The 16,904-nt window shown below is 35.1% G+C and overlaps 1 protein-coding gene across 2 annotated transcripts in view; it reads right to left on the reverse strand.

The window, feature by feature from the left end:
* Positions 1-16,904, reverse strand: part of LOC127658195 (autophagy protein 5-like) — a 36,999-nt gene that overhangs the window by 6,128 nt on the left and 13,967 nt on the right. For both annotated transcript variants that reach the window (XM_052147344.1, XM_052147345.1), the window contains exons 6-7: positions 12,469-12,563; positions 8,346-8,463 (exon numbers count right to left, since the gene is read on the reverse strand). In XM_052147344.1, coding sequence (XP_052003304.1) covers positions 8,346-8,463; positions 12,469-12,563 — 213 coding nt within the window. The remainder of the gene's footprint in view (positions 1-8,345; positions 8,464-12,468; positions 12,564-16,904) is intronic.

The following is a 16,904-nucleotide window of genomic DNA, read 5'->3' on the forward strand; positions in this document are numbered from 1 at the left end:
TTTAAGCAATTTTGAGCGTGGCATGGTTGTTGGTGCCAGACGGGCCAGTCTGAGTATTTCACAATCTGCTCAGTTACTGGGATTTTCACGCACAACCATTTCTAGGGTTTACAAAGAATGGTGTGAAAAGGGAAAAACATCCAGTATGCGGCAGTCCTGTGGGCTGAAAATGCCTTGTTGATGCTAGAGGTCAGAGGAGAATGGGCCGACTGATTCAAGCTGATAGAAGAGCAACTTTGCCTGAAATAACCACTCGTTACAACCGAGGTATGCAGCAAAGCATTTGTGAAGCCACAACACACACAACCTTGAGGCGGATGGGCTACAACAGCAGAAGACCCCACCGGGTACCACTCATCTCCACTACAAATAGGAAAAAGAGGCTACAATTTGCAAGAGCTCACCAAAATTGGACAGTTGAAGACTGGAAAAATGTTGCCTGGTCTGATGAGTCTCGATTTCTGTTGAGACATTCAGATGGTAGAGTCAGAATTTGGCGTAAACAGAATGAGAACATGGATCCATCATGCCTTGTTACCACTGTGCAGGCTGGTGGTGGTGGTGTAATGGTGTGGGGGATGTTTTCTTGGCACACTTTAGGCCCCTTAGTGCCAATTGGGCATCGTTTAAATGCCACGGCCTACCTGAGCATTGTTTCTGACCATGTCCATCCCTTTATGGCCACCATGTACCCATCCTCTGATGGCTACTTCCAGCAGGATAATGCACCATGTCACAAAGCTCGAATCATTTCAAATTGGTTTCTTGAACATGACAATGAGTTCACTGTACTAAAATGGCCCCCACAGTCACCAGATCTCAACCCAATAGAGCATCTTTCGGATGTGGTGGAACGGGAGCTTCGTGCCCTGCATGTGCATCCCACAAATCTCCATCAACTGCAAGATGCTATCCTATCAATATGGGCCAACATTTCTAAAGAATGCTTTCAGCACCTTATTGAATCAATGCCATGTAGAATTAAGGCAGTTCTGAAGGCTGAAAGGGGTCAAACACAGTATTAGTATGGTGTTCCTAATAATCCATTAGGTGAGTGTATAATATATATATATATATATATATATATATATATATATATATATATATATATATATATATATATATATATATATATATATACACACACACACACACTGTATTAGGGCTGTCAATCAATAACATTTTTTAATCGAATTAATTACATGGTGTCCCTATTAATTCATCGTGATTTAATCGCATATACAAATATTTGCTGAGAAAGCCCCTCATATAACAATAATTAAATATATAACGATGAAATAATTATACATAGTTATCTTTAAATATTAAAAAATAATACATATATATATTATATATATATATATATAATAAACAAATATTCAGATAATTAAAATGCATTACATTATTGTGGCAGAAGAGTTCATCATTGATAAGACAATATAAAGTGGCTTTAGAATGCAATGTATTGTTTACTACCATATTATTGATCATAAGTCAATCATTGACATACAGTTCACAGCAATCCATTTCACAAGTGAATTTTGAGGGCTTGTTTAGGGACCCGTCAATTTACACCTGCGTTAGACATTTTTTTTTTTTTTTTTTTTTAAACAAGCCAGGGGTATACATGGTACACAATACTACAGATATATTTTACAATAATGTCAAGACATTATATTCATTACATAGTGTAATGGTTTTCAATGCTTTGGAGTTGTTGGAGGTACAAAGAGTATTTAAATAATATTTCAAGTCTTTACCAAAAAGTGCAAATAGAGGCTTTATAGACATAAATTTACACTTATGTATTAAAAACTTGGCAAGAAAAATAAACAGATTAATCAGAAAATATTAACTTATCAAATCTGTGAAAACCAAATATAACGTCTTTATAAAGCAAAGAAAAACTAGTTAAAATAGAGGTACGTACAATCAAACAAACTTTTCATCTACAGCATTACAGGAGCAAAGTGGATCTATTTCAGGGAGCATGTTTCTTAAACAAAGATTGACTGGGTAAAAACGGTGTAACAGTTTAAAGGACATATCCTTAACCTCATTGGTAATTAAATATGTATGAGGTAAAGACCGTACGACCTGTGTCAGACATGCTTGTGTCGCGTCTCGGGTGTGTTGCGTCATAAAAATAAAATGTTTACGTCACTGTGTCGAGTTAAATATAGTTTAATACTCAATCTTTAAACACATCTTAAGATCCCTTAAAGATCGCATTTGCTCTCCATCAAGTATTTTGAACGCAAGAAATTGTTTCTTCACTGTGTAAACTGTGTGTTGCTCACACAGCTGAAATTTAAATTACTGCCCTCTGGAGTAAAAAGGTGGTACTACAAGCTTGAATTTCTCAGTTAAGCATTGCAATTAAAGTGCGTACATTTTTTCAACACGTTCATTTTTTCATATATATACCCAAACCAACTGAGTACTATAACCACTTCTGAGGAAGTGCAGAACGATTGATATCTGTGACCTGTGAATCTCTTGGCATTTATACTTATTGATAATGCCTGTTGAGAAATCGATCTGTATTGAAAGGGGATTTAAATGGCATCTTGCACAAATAGCCATCAATTGGTGTTTAGATTTCGGTGGCAAACTTTAAAAGACATAAATGTGATTTGCTCTCTATATTTACTACTCTGTAACACTGTAACACGTATAGACACATGGATTTCAGTAATGATTTAACATGATACATATGCAACATTGTAAAATAACTTTGAAAAAGTTGTCTCTATTAAGATAAAACCCAAACCTGTGACCTCATGTATAAAGCTAAAATTTATCCTAAAGTATGCTTACACAGCTTAAGGCATTTTTGTGGACAGAAGTGGAGATGAGTGTTTTAATTTAATTTGTTCCACCCTATGATTTCCATGATACAGAACACACAGAAAGATTCACAGAATCCAGTCTGTGAACTGAATCACCTACAAAATGCGGAATGTCACGGAATTTGACATATGAGATCAAATGAATGAATAAAAGCACAATTAATCAAATTCATATTGTGATATGTCCTAGGGTGAACATTAAACCACAAAAGTCTGAGACTTAATTCAATTAATAAACAGTTTGCATGTGAATGTGTGAACACTGTGTACATGTAACCTTGTTGTTTTGTTTTGCTTTAGTCTTAGTCGTAGACATAGTCAAGTTATGTCATGTTATATGAAGTCTAGTTTTGTCAGGTTTAGTTAGGTCCATGGTTTCTTGTTTTTGTTTCCTTTCACATATATATTTCGGGATTCTGGTTTAACATTTGAAGAAATAAACTGCACTTGGGTTCTTCTTCATCATCGTCTCTGCCTGTTTTGTCAACACCGTTACAATTAAGCCATATAGAATACTGCTTATACTGAAGTAGCAGTCGACAAAAACATACAAACTGGAAGTGCTTCATTCGGTTTCCCGACAAAACAAAAGCTCTATTTTTTATGTAAAATGAAAGAAATAGCAACAGAAATATAGTACTGCTGTAGAGTGAAATGTAATATTCAATGTAGAAATAATAATAATAATTACATTTCTTTTTCACATTTTTAAGCAATATCTGAGAAGCATGCCGTTGTACTGTGCAAGTTTTCATTAGCACTGTGATGCTTTGCTGACAAAATATAACTTCAATGTTGTGCTGTGAGGATCAGTAGAGAAGCACTTCGTTTGATAAAAATAATGCAATGGTATGCTGAAAAGTAATTCTTCTGTTTTTCAATTCATTCAAGTTCTATGAATTCTTTTAATTAGACAGTTTTTTGATGAAATTTTTTATTAAACTTTAAAACAGAGTTCAGAAATAAAATTAAATGGAAATGAAATTTGGATAAAAAATGTAATGGAATTTGGAAATTAAACAAAACTGATAAAATAACATTTGGAATGGCGCGCACAATCAAAGACTGTCAACTCAACTTTACACAGAAACTTGCAGTTTTCCACCAAAATAAAAGTAGGTTGAGGGTAGTTATTAAAATAATAATAATAATTATTGTTGTTGTTATTATTATTATACAACTGCAATATATTTCTGTAATTTTAATTTTCTAAAAAGAATAACTATTATTAAGTATAGAAGCTTTAGAAGCTGAATTCTGTAGAAAACACTGCACTTCTCTATACAATTGAAATAGTTATGTGTGCTAGAAACAAACAAACTGTCCTCTAAAATAAAACATCATGCAGCGGTTAAGAATTGCTCTATAGACATTCTAAAATTGACTCTTCTTGCTCAAGCAGTTTAATAATTCTACATTTTACAAATATATTCAAATACAAATCCTATGTTTCCACCAGATTTTCTTGGCTGAGAGTTGTATGAAGTAACTCAACAGAGATTATGTCCAGTAAGAGAGTAACACTGTTCTTCATTTCATTAATGTAGTTCTATTTAAATAAGACCCAAACAAAGTTAAAACGGTGTTTGGGCAACCCCAGTTTAACGGGGCACAAATGTTTGTCTGAGTGCTTTTTATGAGTTCCAGGTAAGATTAGAAACATGCAGAAATAATGCCTCTATGCCTCTATATATCACAAATCAAACACAATCTACAAAATAGATTCAAGCACAAATTCTAATACAAAAATGCCCTAGTTCTAAATTCAAAATCAATCTGTAAGAAGAGTTTAATCATAATTGAGTCACTGACCCCCTTTTCCCACTTTCACAGTTTAAGAAGACCACTGAAAGTGAGCTCACACAGAGTTGAGAAGTGAGACGCGCTGGTGCTGGTGGATGTGTGTGGGCAAGAGGTTTCCCCCCTCCTGGCGTGGGTTGACATGAAGGGCTGATAGGCGGGGGTTTTCTATGTAATTCATTTATTTGAAATAATACCACCACACACCCTCTTATTCACTATAAAACCTCTCGATATTCAGACAGACTTCTAAAGCTTAACATGGGGAAATTTTAGAGTATGGTTTATTGCCGTTTCGATATATAAAATCTTTATCTTATTGTGAAAAGCGTAGGAGATACCGCACAACTTGATCAGTCTCCATTTTTCAAGAAAAAGGGCCAAAAAAACAGCAGACAGATTCCACTTGGCATCTGAGACATGCAGATGGCTACAACATGATGATGACGTTCCACAAATCTGAGTAAAGCATTCTTGGATGCGTACATTTTGTATTTTATTTGTGGGAATCCCCATTTTATTACAAATGTAAGATTACTGTAAGTCATCCATGACAACACCATCAAAGCCTTTTCATGAACTTCATAGACAGAAAAACTCATCTGCTCATAAAATATGACATTTTGAAATCCAAAGTCATAAACTGCATGTTTCATTGATAAATCATTGATCAAGCCAACACGGATCATTTGAGATCATCCTGAGACAGAATTTTTTTTATTTACCAGGTTTTGTTTAACTGTCATTTAAGACATTCAAACAATTATTCATACTTGTAATTAAAAAAAAGAAACTTCCAATTGAAATATTCAGACACATATTTAAACTAGCCATTCAGATATTTAAACTGCCAGCTCAAATATTCAAACTGTAAATATATATTTTCAGACTTGGAATTCAAATATTTAGATAAATATTAAAGCTGGCAATTCAAATATTCAAACTATAAATTCAAATATTTAAACATTTAAACTGCCAGTTCAAATATTCAAACTGTAAATATATATTTTCAGACTTGGAATTCAAATATTTAGACATATATTCAAGCTGGAAATTTAAAGATTCAAAGAAATATTCAAATATTTAAACTGTGAATTCAAATATTCTTCCAATTAAAATTTTATATTGATTCATAAATACACAACAAAAATATACATATATATGTATAAAACAACACATATACATCGAATCAACATTTAACCTCTATTAATACCCCTCCCCAATCATCAACCCCAACCTGACCCCCAACGAACACCCCTGTGGTCACACACACACACACGCAAACACGCAGACTCGCACACACGCAGACTCGCACACACGTGCCTCATGACCTTTTACAAAAGCAGTTATCACCTCTCCCAGAGTATCTACCACTTTGGGGGGAACATTTGTTGGAATTCAGAATTTTGCAAAAGGGATACATTAAAGCGCCAACTATATGATTTCTTTTTCTCTGTATGTGGCAACACTTCTAAACTCACCAGGGCGTGATCTGACACTAAGATGTAGGGATGCACCAATTCGATACCTGTATCGGTATCAGCTCCCATACTGAAGCTTTTAAACGGATAGGGTATCGGTTCGACAAGCCCGATCCAAATCCGATACTGTGTGTTAGTCATGTTCGTTACTGTAAAGCTCCAAAAATGACAAAAGAACCATTAAAACACCATTAAAGCTGTGTTTAATAAGTATATACATAGTATGCACAGTGCCATAGCCTCAGTGAATGGTGCTGCTCTGTTTACGCACACACTCACGGCTATTTTTAGCCTTCACAGCGGTGCGCAATATTTGTGTGCTAATCACAAACAACATCTCAGATGTATATGCTCAATAGTTCGGTTCACAAATAATATGCATTTAGAATGGCACCAGAGGAGCATTTGACCAGAATTTGAATAAGTAGTAAATTAAACTACTGTGAACTTGCCAACAAACAGACACACTTGGAACAGGGTGTATGGAATCTCACTGGTTTATGTCACAAAATGTATTAAAGGTCCCCTGACATGCTTCTTTTTGTAGGCTTTGATATAGGCCTTAGTGGTCCCTAGTACTGTATCTGAAATCTCTTTTACAAAATTCAGCCTTGGTACAGAATTATAGCCACTACAAGCCAACCCATAATGAGCTTTCCTTCAGACGTGCCGTTTCGGTGTCTGTAGCTTTAAATGATAATGAGGAGGAGAAAGGTGGGGCAAGGTGTAGTGTGGGTGTTTACATTGGATATATTGCAATGGCACTTAGACACGCAGTCGTTCAGATGTTGCGAACGCATCTTTTCACACTCATTCACACCATAAGACGATATTAAAGTGTTAATATCTACATCTTTAAAGAAACATCAACAGTAAAACCTTTACCTCTCCTAAAAAAAGAAAGAAAAATTACCTACCTTCCGGAGTTGTTCGCGTCGCTGCCGTAGTGATTTCGTACGTGAAGTGCGAACACCGCAGCGCGTGAGCTGTTATTCAGTGCGTATGAGAACTGTCAGCGCAATGTTTCGCGCAATGTTTCGCGCGATGGTCGTTTTCCTTCAAAGTGGTGGGATTTCTCTTACAAATAGCCTACGTTCAGTCAAAGAGCTGCGAACGCAGTCAATAGCTTTTAGAAATCCATGGTAACCGAGAAAGCCCTCCACAACTTCGCTCTACTGTGACCGAGTAAATGAAATTTATCCATTGATCCTTCTGGGGATTGGATGAAGGAAGTAAAAAAAGACTTTGTGATCATTTGTGCATTCAATTATTGAGCAACTTTTGTGCTTCGATCGGTCACACGCCATGATATCTCTCGAGGATAAACTAAAATCGCGCGCACGTTCGTACTTCCTAGCTCGTTTTCTCATTGGCGGGTCAAATTCTCTGGGCGGGCAAAGCAGAGAAGGGGGAGGTAACCTCCCCCTATATGACGTCATATAGGGGGAGATTCAAGATCAGCCCATCTGAGATCTCATTTTCTCACAGGCAGAGAAAGATAGCCAAAACTCGGTTTACACCGACTGAAATTTCTAGACACGAGGGGACCAAATACAGGCTAGGGGAACTAATATTAATGTTAAAAAACCTCAGAAAGTGAAAATTCATGTCAGGGGACCTTTAAAACTAGCAAAGTGCACAGAGCTCACCATTCACACGTCCGAACCTTGCATGACGCCACTCTCCAAATCACATATCCTTGAATACATTTATTAAGATAGACAGTATTAATTGGAAGTTGTTTTGAGTTATATGAATAAACTTTGCTTTCCTGCTTTATCAAAAGCACATCTCATCGGGAAAAGGCAGAATAATAACAAACAGGATGAGGACAAAGTGCCACTTTCTCTTGAAGCATACTACCAGTTGTTCAGACAAAGCAGGCAGGTCTTGATTCAGCCTGAAAGCAGCACACATGTGCTCTGTTATGCAGGTGCTCTGTTTGTAACTGCTATTGTTTGCTTATCTACTTCCTCTCAGGACAGACCCAAACCTTTCTGTTTTGGCTGTGGATTTCATTCATGCAACCCTGATTACTTTTTTCTCTCCCTTTCTCTTTCTTTCTTCCTTTCCTTTTCTCATCTCTTCTGTTAATCTTTAGATGTAAAAGATGTCTTTTGATCTCATCTTTGAGTTCTACCTCCAGTGAGACATAAATCTGCTTTCTCACCAAATAATTTTCTTTCAGGTGTGTTTGTGGGTCACAGCTTACCCTCCACGCATATGGCAGCAGGAAACAGCTCCTTCAGTAGGTCTCCCAGTGTGAGCGTGTGGCCCTCAGGAGAAAGGGGGCGGAAGAGCTTCTGGAAGAATGGTCTGTCACTCATTGTCTAAAATGAGACAGGAACCTATTAGAATGATCGTCACAGTATGTTCACAAGCACTTTATAAGTTACATTTCAGTCGGACTAAAACAATAATTGCAAAGTAGGACTAACAGACCAAAATAATTGTGATTGTAGCTTGACTTTGTCCAACATAAAGACACTTTAATCAGACCACAACTGGATTGTCCACATATTAAATATGATGAACAAGTCAAGTCGTTTATATTTGTATAGCGCTTTTCACAACACACACCGCTTCAAAGCAGCTTTACAGGAAATCATGCATTAACAAAAATGAAACTGTAATATCTATAAAGTCTTAGAGTGATCATTGTTTAGTTTGATTAAATATGATTTTCACTTATGCTATCACTAAGCTACGTCACCTAGCACTGGGCTGTGCTGGCAAAAAAAGATACTTGTGTGACGCTTTTTAACTGCAAAATATTGGGTTATTTCATATAATATTTCTCTGACCTTTATGACACAAACATTTTGGTGTTTCTACACTAGAGGGCACACAAAATAATTTTTGCCAGTGAGAAATACATGCGCTGGGTTTGAATGTTATTTTAGATTGTGATGTCATTGAAAGAATGGTAAATCTCAGAATGTAATTTGCGTACCCCCATTGACACCTCACGTACCCCAGTTTGGGAAACACTGATTTAGCCTGTGACGCAGACATGTCCACACTAATACATTGACCACTCAGTGACTACACTTTTCCTCATGACTGCTCTATTTCTTTTCTGCAAACAACCAAATATGTTACCAAAATAAGGAAACACTGACAGCTTCACTAAAACCTAACTGACTTGTCTCTTAGTAACTATGTCATATCACAGTACAACTTCTATCCAGTTTTCACTTCATGGATATAGCTAACAACAAAAAATATCTTATCATTTAGCAGCTGTTTTATAGTTACACTTGTTGGTAATGAAGCCAGAGTTTTTGCTGAATGAGATATTAGGTGGATTAACAGCCGGCAGTCACGGCGTAGTCTTTCCTTCGGCCTTGAGCGAGCAGGTCAAGGTGTCGAATGCTGGAAAGGATCCAGTATTCACACACAACTTGTATGCGGTTGGTGACAGAGGATATCGTTCTTTAAGATCTGGACCCATGGTGACAAACAGTGTCCTGAAAAACAATAGGAGTCAATCTTGGTTCTGTGAAAAGGAAGCTGGTGACACAACGGCTCAAGTAGAGCAGCTGACACCGACACCTTCAGGTCTCAGGAAGAGAAGGTGTCTCAGGATGGTACAGTCACGATCGGGTTACCAGAAAAACTGACTCACTGCTCACTGGCTACAGGATTATCTCTGGAGTCACAGAGGAGAGAGTGTTTGAAGTGACAGCTACTTCGTTGCATTTTTTAAAGGCAGCATGAAATATTGAAGCACGCATTATCCAAAAGGCTGCTGATTCTGATGAGAAGTGTGATACTCTGGGTGTCGACACTTTCTTTTCAACTCCCCTGACACTCTAGCTGGCAGAGCAGCACATGAACCACAGGACAGGCATCATTAGCCTTTCACCAAAAGCAAGAGGCCAGAGAAAATAGACACTCTCAGGTCTCAGCTTATGATCACAGGCTGTCTCTGCTCTTTACTGGATGGAGATAATTGTAGGTTCTTTCAGCAAAAACAAGGTGTAAAACACAAAATCAATCACTCAACACAGGCAATACCCCAGAGCCTGGTCTTAATCCAGCAATTTCTTCTTCTAAATGCAGACAATGATGCAAGAAAAAAGGAGATGAGTTGCAACTGCGATTCAAAACAAATACTCCAAAATTTTGATCCAAATATGTACAAAAAAAATATTAAACTTTCAATTCATATGCAAGTTTAAATATTCAGATAAACATTCAAACTATAATTTAAATATTCCAAGAAATATTCATACCGGCAATTCAAATATTCAGACAAATATTAAAAACTGTCAATTCAAATGTGTACACTTCACATTAAATAAATTCAAACATTTAAACAGATATTGAAACCGGCAATTTAAAATTGAATTATTTGATATTTAAGATTTCAATATTTGAATTTGCAGTATTTAAAAAAATTTTTTTTTAATATTTCAATTATCAACTGAAAAATTCAAATTAGAAATAAAAAATATTAAACTGTCAATTATAATAATCAGACAAATGTTCAAACTATTATTCAAATATGTATTTATTAAATTGAACAAAAATAACCAAACTGTCAATTCAAATACTTAAACAATATATAGACAAATATTATAACTGTGAACATTTTCACATATTTCTACTATTAAAATATTCAAAAATAAATACATAAATAATACTGAATTTTGTCTGCATATTTAAATTAATAATTAAAACATTAGAATATTTGAAACAAAAATTCAGAAAAATTTGAATTTCGGATATTTAGAACAATATTTAAACTACGTTTCAAACAATAAACTGTCAATTTAAATGTTCAGAAAAATGTTCAAACTGTCAATTTAAGTACTTTGATAAATGTTCAAATGTTCAGTTAAAATACTCAAGTTCAAGTAGTCAGACTGTTATTCAAATACTTAAATAGTCAAACTAGCAATTCAAGTTTTTAAACAGACAATTAAAATATTCAAACTGTAAATTGGAATATTTAGACAAATATTCAAATGCTAATTTAAATGTACTTTGAACTTTCAAATATATTTGAATAAATGGTCATTTATTAAGGTGTCCAAAATTCCCTTTTTTTTTTATATATCATTTTTGGAAAGTATACATTTCATTAAGAGACAACTGGATAAAGTCAATTAGTCAGTATTACAACATCAATTAACATGCACTATGAGATATGTCTTGGCCACCCCAGATAGAAGATACAAGAGTCAAAACGGACCCTTTTTCCATATCCGAGTTTGGAATGTTAACAGGGTAAACCTTTTTTGAATAAGAGAGTTGAATATATAATTTTTGCTTACCCGTTTGCTCCAACAGCAAAATAAAAATTATAAATACTACACTTTCACAGCTTTCCAAAAGAAGACAAAAACAGAGAGTGGTTGATTAAGCAGACAGAATAGAGCAAGAGACCAAATGTTCGGTCACTCCCTCAGCAGCTATATTAGAAACATCACAGCTGTGATATTTTTTGTTTGTTTGTTTGTTTGTTTTTTATCCCAGGATAATATATTACAAATTATAATGTTATAAATTTACACTAAATAAAGAAAATGCAAATATATATTTTTTTGCTAGATAGTACGCTGCTAAATTATGAGCCCCCCGTGTAATTGAAGAATGTGCAAAAGTGCCGCATCTTTACTTTGAAGCATGCAGCACACGCATACTGTATGCACTACCAGTCAAAAGTTTAGGGTCACTTATTCTATATTGAATTTGTTTTTCTTCACATTTTAGAACAATAGTAAAGTCATCAAAACTATGGAATAACAGAAACAGAACTATGGGAATTATGTTAAAAAAATAAATCAAATCTGTGTTATATTTTAGCATCTTCAACGTAGTCACCCTTTGTCTAGAATTTTCAGACATGTACTCTTGACATTTTCTCAAGCAACTTCTTGAGGAATCACCCTGAGATGCTTTTTAAACAGTATTGAAGGAGTTCCCATCTATGTCGAGCATTTATTGGCAGCTTTTCTTTAGTACATATATATATATATATATATATATATATATATATATATATATATATATATATATATATATATATATATAATAATTTGTTTGTAGCCTTTTGAAGTTTAATAATCATTTTTGGCCATATTGTGATTCCTGTTTTCCATCCCCAAATTTAAGACCTCTCAAATGATAATTAAGACTTTTATTATACCACTAAAGAAATGCAAGATTGTGACCATACATTTTAGAAAACTAAATTCATGACACTTTAAGACTTTTTAAGGACCTGAGGGAACCCTGATTTATTTTGACAAGCTGCTTGTGATCTATTGTCTATAATACATTACTTTATTGAGTACATACATAAAGATGAATAAATGATGAAATACCTGATATATTCTAAAGGGAATATATCGAAAACCTTCCTCTTCTGTGGGATACTCCATGAGTTTCCGGTTCATGGCCCAGAACTGGTCAAACTTATCTGAAGAAAGAAAGAAATTGACTTAGTGACAGTAACTCAGCATTCATATCAAATGGAGTGGTAATTTTGACTTTTTTATCCAACTTTGTGTAAAATGTAAATGTCAAGAATGAGTCAAGAAAGAGATGATGAAAACTGTATTGCATGTGCACTGCAATGCGAAATTCACACTATTCCACACAGTGTGCTCTGTTGTATAAAGTACTGCACATTTTGGAAAATCTAGAAGGTCACCACGGTGTACAGAAAATGTGCATACTGAACACAGTATGTCAAAGTTAAAATTTTATCGAAAATAATAGCTTGAAGTCGGGCAGAGTAGAAGAGACACATGCATGAGAGGTAACTTATGTGTATGTTCTGTTACTGCAGCTGAAAATCAAGATCTGCTTAGAAACTGTTCCTTTCTCTCCTCTCAGACTCTAATCAGAGCAGAGGACAACTGTGTTACCATCAAAACATACTGACTACTGAAACTCACACCTCTTAAAGGTTATCTCCACAACTTCATGCTTTCACCTTCAAATTAACTACTGAAACCACTCAACTCACACAATTCTGTCTCTCATTACAAACAAGAACAGATGATTTTGAAGGTCCAGAGGGTATCATGTTTAAAACCAGGTCTAGCTAAAAATATAGATTTTCCTATTAAATGCAATCTTTATTTGAACAATCCTGATATAAAATACTAAGATCGATCTTTAACATTAAAATGTGAGTAATTAATTTGCATATGCGACCTCATTTCAAATGTTCAGATTTCACACAGAAGTGAGCATAGAATAGGTATAGCATAGAAGTTCAGCAGTGAGATTCTTTCACTGCATGTTGAGAGTAAAAATTTGGATTGACTCGTTCCGTGTACTGTGTGTCCAAAGACAAGATCCACACAATCCATTTGTCATTGAATAATGTCTCTTTAAATACCCTTTCTGTTCTTTACAGTGAGCTGTTGATCAAAAGCAACAAAAAAATAAACATTTAATTGCCTTTTGACTCCACTCTCATTAATATGTGCTCAAAACACTTCTGTGAGATGCTTGCTGAACTGCCACTGTTCTTAAAGTGACAGTACTGTTTTAGCACGTGTTCTATATATCAGTGGAAATTCTTGTAAATAGTACAAAGTATGCATGTAAACGATAAACATGTCACTGATTCTTGTGATAAGGGACAAAACATGTCTTACATAAAAAGGTCATCCTTATATAAAAAAAATCAAGAAATTCATAAAAATACTGGAAAAGATCAATCTAAAGGCAATGTGTATATTCAGGGCATGTGTTACTCAATTGTTTTAATATTTTAATTAGGATTTTTTAAATGCATGCTCTATACTTGGAAACATGTACCTTCACCTGTCCTCAGCGTGGTCACAATGTTAAACTGCGAAAAAAAGTGTTTAAAAATGCAACAAATTCATTCATATAAATTTCAAATGAAATGTAGGGATCTGTAAGATATCAAACAGTACATAAAGTCAACTCTACTGCCTATCAAAGTTGTGTTCTCACTTTGTGTCAACTCAGATTTTTTTATAATCCTGAATAAATCAGACAATGTCATGGTCAGCTATAACTCTGAGGACCCCTTTAACACTTCCTGCTCACAGTAGCTGCAACCTTAGGACACGTGGTCTGGTAAGATTTATATATATTGTGTTATATATAACACAATGTTTAAGTCTCTGCAGTCACAGCTTCAACATGGCAACTTCATTCCTATTATGATAATTTCTGTTAGTATAGGTACATTTTGTCATTTTACTTTAGGTTACTCAGCTTTAACTGAGGAAAAAACTAAATGGCTCTAGTGTACAACACATGGTTAAAATATTCAATTTGGTCAGTTCCATCAGATTTTCCATAATAGTGTGAAAACAGAAAAATGAATTCCTTTAATGATTATTATAATTATTAGATCATTAAAGATTTTAAACTCTTGCTGGATAAATCAAATTAAAATAACATGCTTTTAGCATGTCAGATGGAGTTTACACAAAATAAAGTAAGATGCAAGTTATGAAGTGAATAAATGTAAATTTTGAGACCTTTCTCTACAAATTTATCCATTTCAATTAAATTTTTTATATAAAAAATAGAAACTCAGATTTAAAGCTGCGTAACTGCGTAAAACTACGTAACTTTGTGCTCTCTAGCGACATCAGTGGTTAAAATTTTAAATTGCAAGCAACTTGCGGAAGAATATATTACATCAGTCGTGTTCTGGCACTGCTCTTCTGGCGGATGAATCTCCCAAATTGAGCTTATCTGGACATCGCCTGTGTGTGACCATGACTGGAGCTGGAGTCATAACGTGCTATTTTTGCATTGATATTATGTTACTACAATAAAATATTTAAAATAGAAATATTACATGTTTGCTTTTCAAGATAAACAACACTCTTATTTACATTTTTGGATTAATTTTACAGTTAAATCACTTTTCTGACACTAAAGCACTTTTAAATAGAGAACAGGGCATGCTCCTCAGCCACCACCAGTATATCATAATGATTATTAGGTGTTTTACCTACTATTAATGTTTGAATTGTACTACAATTTTCAATTTAAGGGGTGAAACTCATGGTATGGCTGATACAAGTTCAATAGAAGACTTGTCCAGCATCAGTTACTACAATAGCACGTCTATGAATGCACACAATAACACCCAGGGTTTCCCGCAGCACTTTGAAACTAAGGCGGCCGCCTAAGCAACACACGCCTGCCGCCTTAACTACGTCGTCAAAAAAATATATATGAGCGATATTCGCCGTGTTACTCTGTCCTGTTTTCTCCCTTTCCATCTTTAAATATGTGATAAGCCTTCGTGTTCGCTTCAGTCTTGTTATCAGCGCGTTCTTCCGCAGCAGCGCCGAGCGTGTGTGTGTGTTCATCTGAGCCTCATTGGTCTGTCACTGCTCGTCAATGTCAGAATATTTGAGATGACCAATCAAATCAAAGTAGGCGGGCTTTATGTTCACAGCGCGAATTTTAGCAGAGCGACTCGACAGTAAAGGAGCGACTCGACGCGCTTCAGTTTACGGTCGGTCAAGTGCGAGATAAGATGTAAGTTGCTAAACTAAACATTTGCTATTTGACAGTTTTTTTAGGTCATAAATGTTAAACGAATCACAAAAATAATCAGGCAAATTAATAAACTTTTGTCTATTTTCGCCATTTTGAACTGAAAATAGACCACTATGTGACGTGACTGATGTAATGTAGCCTAATAATTAATTTACTGTCATTGTGAGGGGACAAGACACATTAACCAGGGTACCCGCAGGATCTTAAAAGCATTGAAAAATAATCTCAAATTAAGGCCTTAAAAGCCTTGGATTTGGTATACAAAGTCCTGGATTTCGTTACAAATGTATTATATATTTTTTGCCTTTACTAGGATTAAGTTCATACCATAACAAAATTAACTGTTACTAATGCAGGCTTCATTCACTTTTCATGTATAGATCAAGACAGACTTGTAGAACAGACTGCAGGGGAACAGTCTGACAGCCTGCATGAAAATATGCATAAATGGTCCACTCGTAAAAGAGTGCAATTACCGAAGGGCCCTTGAATTTTTTTTTCTAAACCAAGGAGGATAGCCTGTAGCGATGCTAGGTGTCAGCTCTGCCATAAGCAGTGATTGTAATAAGCTTTGCACATTTTGACGGACTATTAGATGTAATGTTATTACCTTGACAAACTAATACATCATTAAAAAGATATGACTCAAGTTTCAGTATTTGTCTTAATTTGTGTCAGGAGTTATGCAATTCCAAATACACCCCCCACACACACCACCACCACCCACCACCTTAACTAACACATTTTCTGCGGGAAACCCTGACACCGTAAACTAAAAACATAAAACAAGGATTAAAAAATTATGGGGATAAAATATACTTTATTAAATGTAAAAAAAAAAATATGCTTGAAAATGCAATATAACAATTACAAGAAGTCAATTTCATCCATATTAAACATGTCACACAGTAACTTCACCGGATGACACAGACACATCGTGATCGTTTAACACACAAGTAATATTTGATTCATAAAAGCATGACAAGCAATATATACTTCAACAACACTACCAGAAAACATACTCAAGCATTATAGCAGGTAAACAACTTCATTAAACAGATAAACATTTATCTAGACTGCTGTGATGCTGTCCTGAACTGTGTGAGTGTGAGAGACTGAACGGTGTAGTTAGTTTCTCCTGCCAGAACACGATTGTGCAGACGTGACGTAATGACGCCAAGATGAACACCATAAACCAGCGATTTCTCACCAAATCGAACCCGACAGCTTCAAATACAAATCACTTTTA

The sequence above is a fragment of the Xyrauchen texanus genome, chromosome 17, assembly GCF_025860055.1.
Source record: "Xyrauchen texanus isolate HMW12.3.18 chromosome 17, RBS_HiC_50CHRs, whole genome shotgun sequence".
Lineage (NCBI taxonomy): Eukaryota > Metazoa > Chordata > Actinopteri > Cypriniformes > Catostomidae > Xyrauchen > Xyrauchen texanus.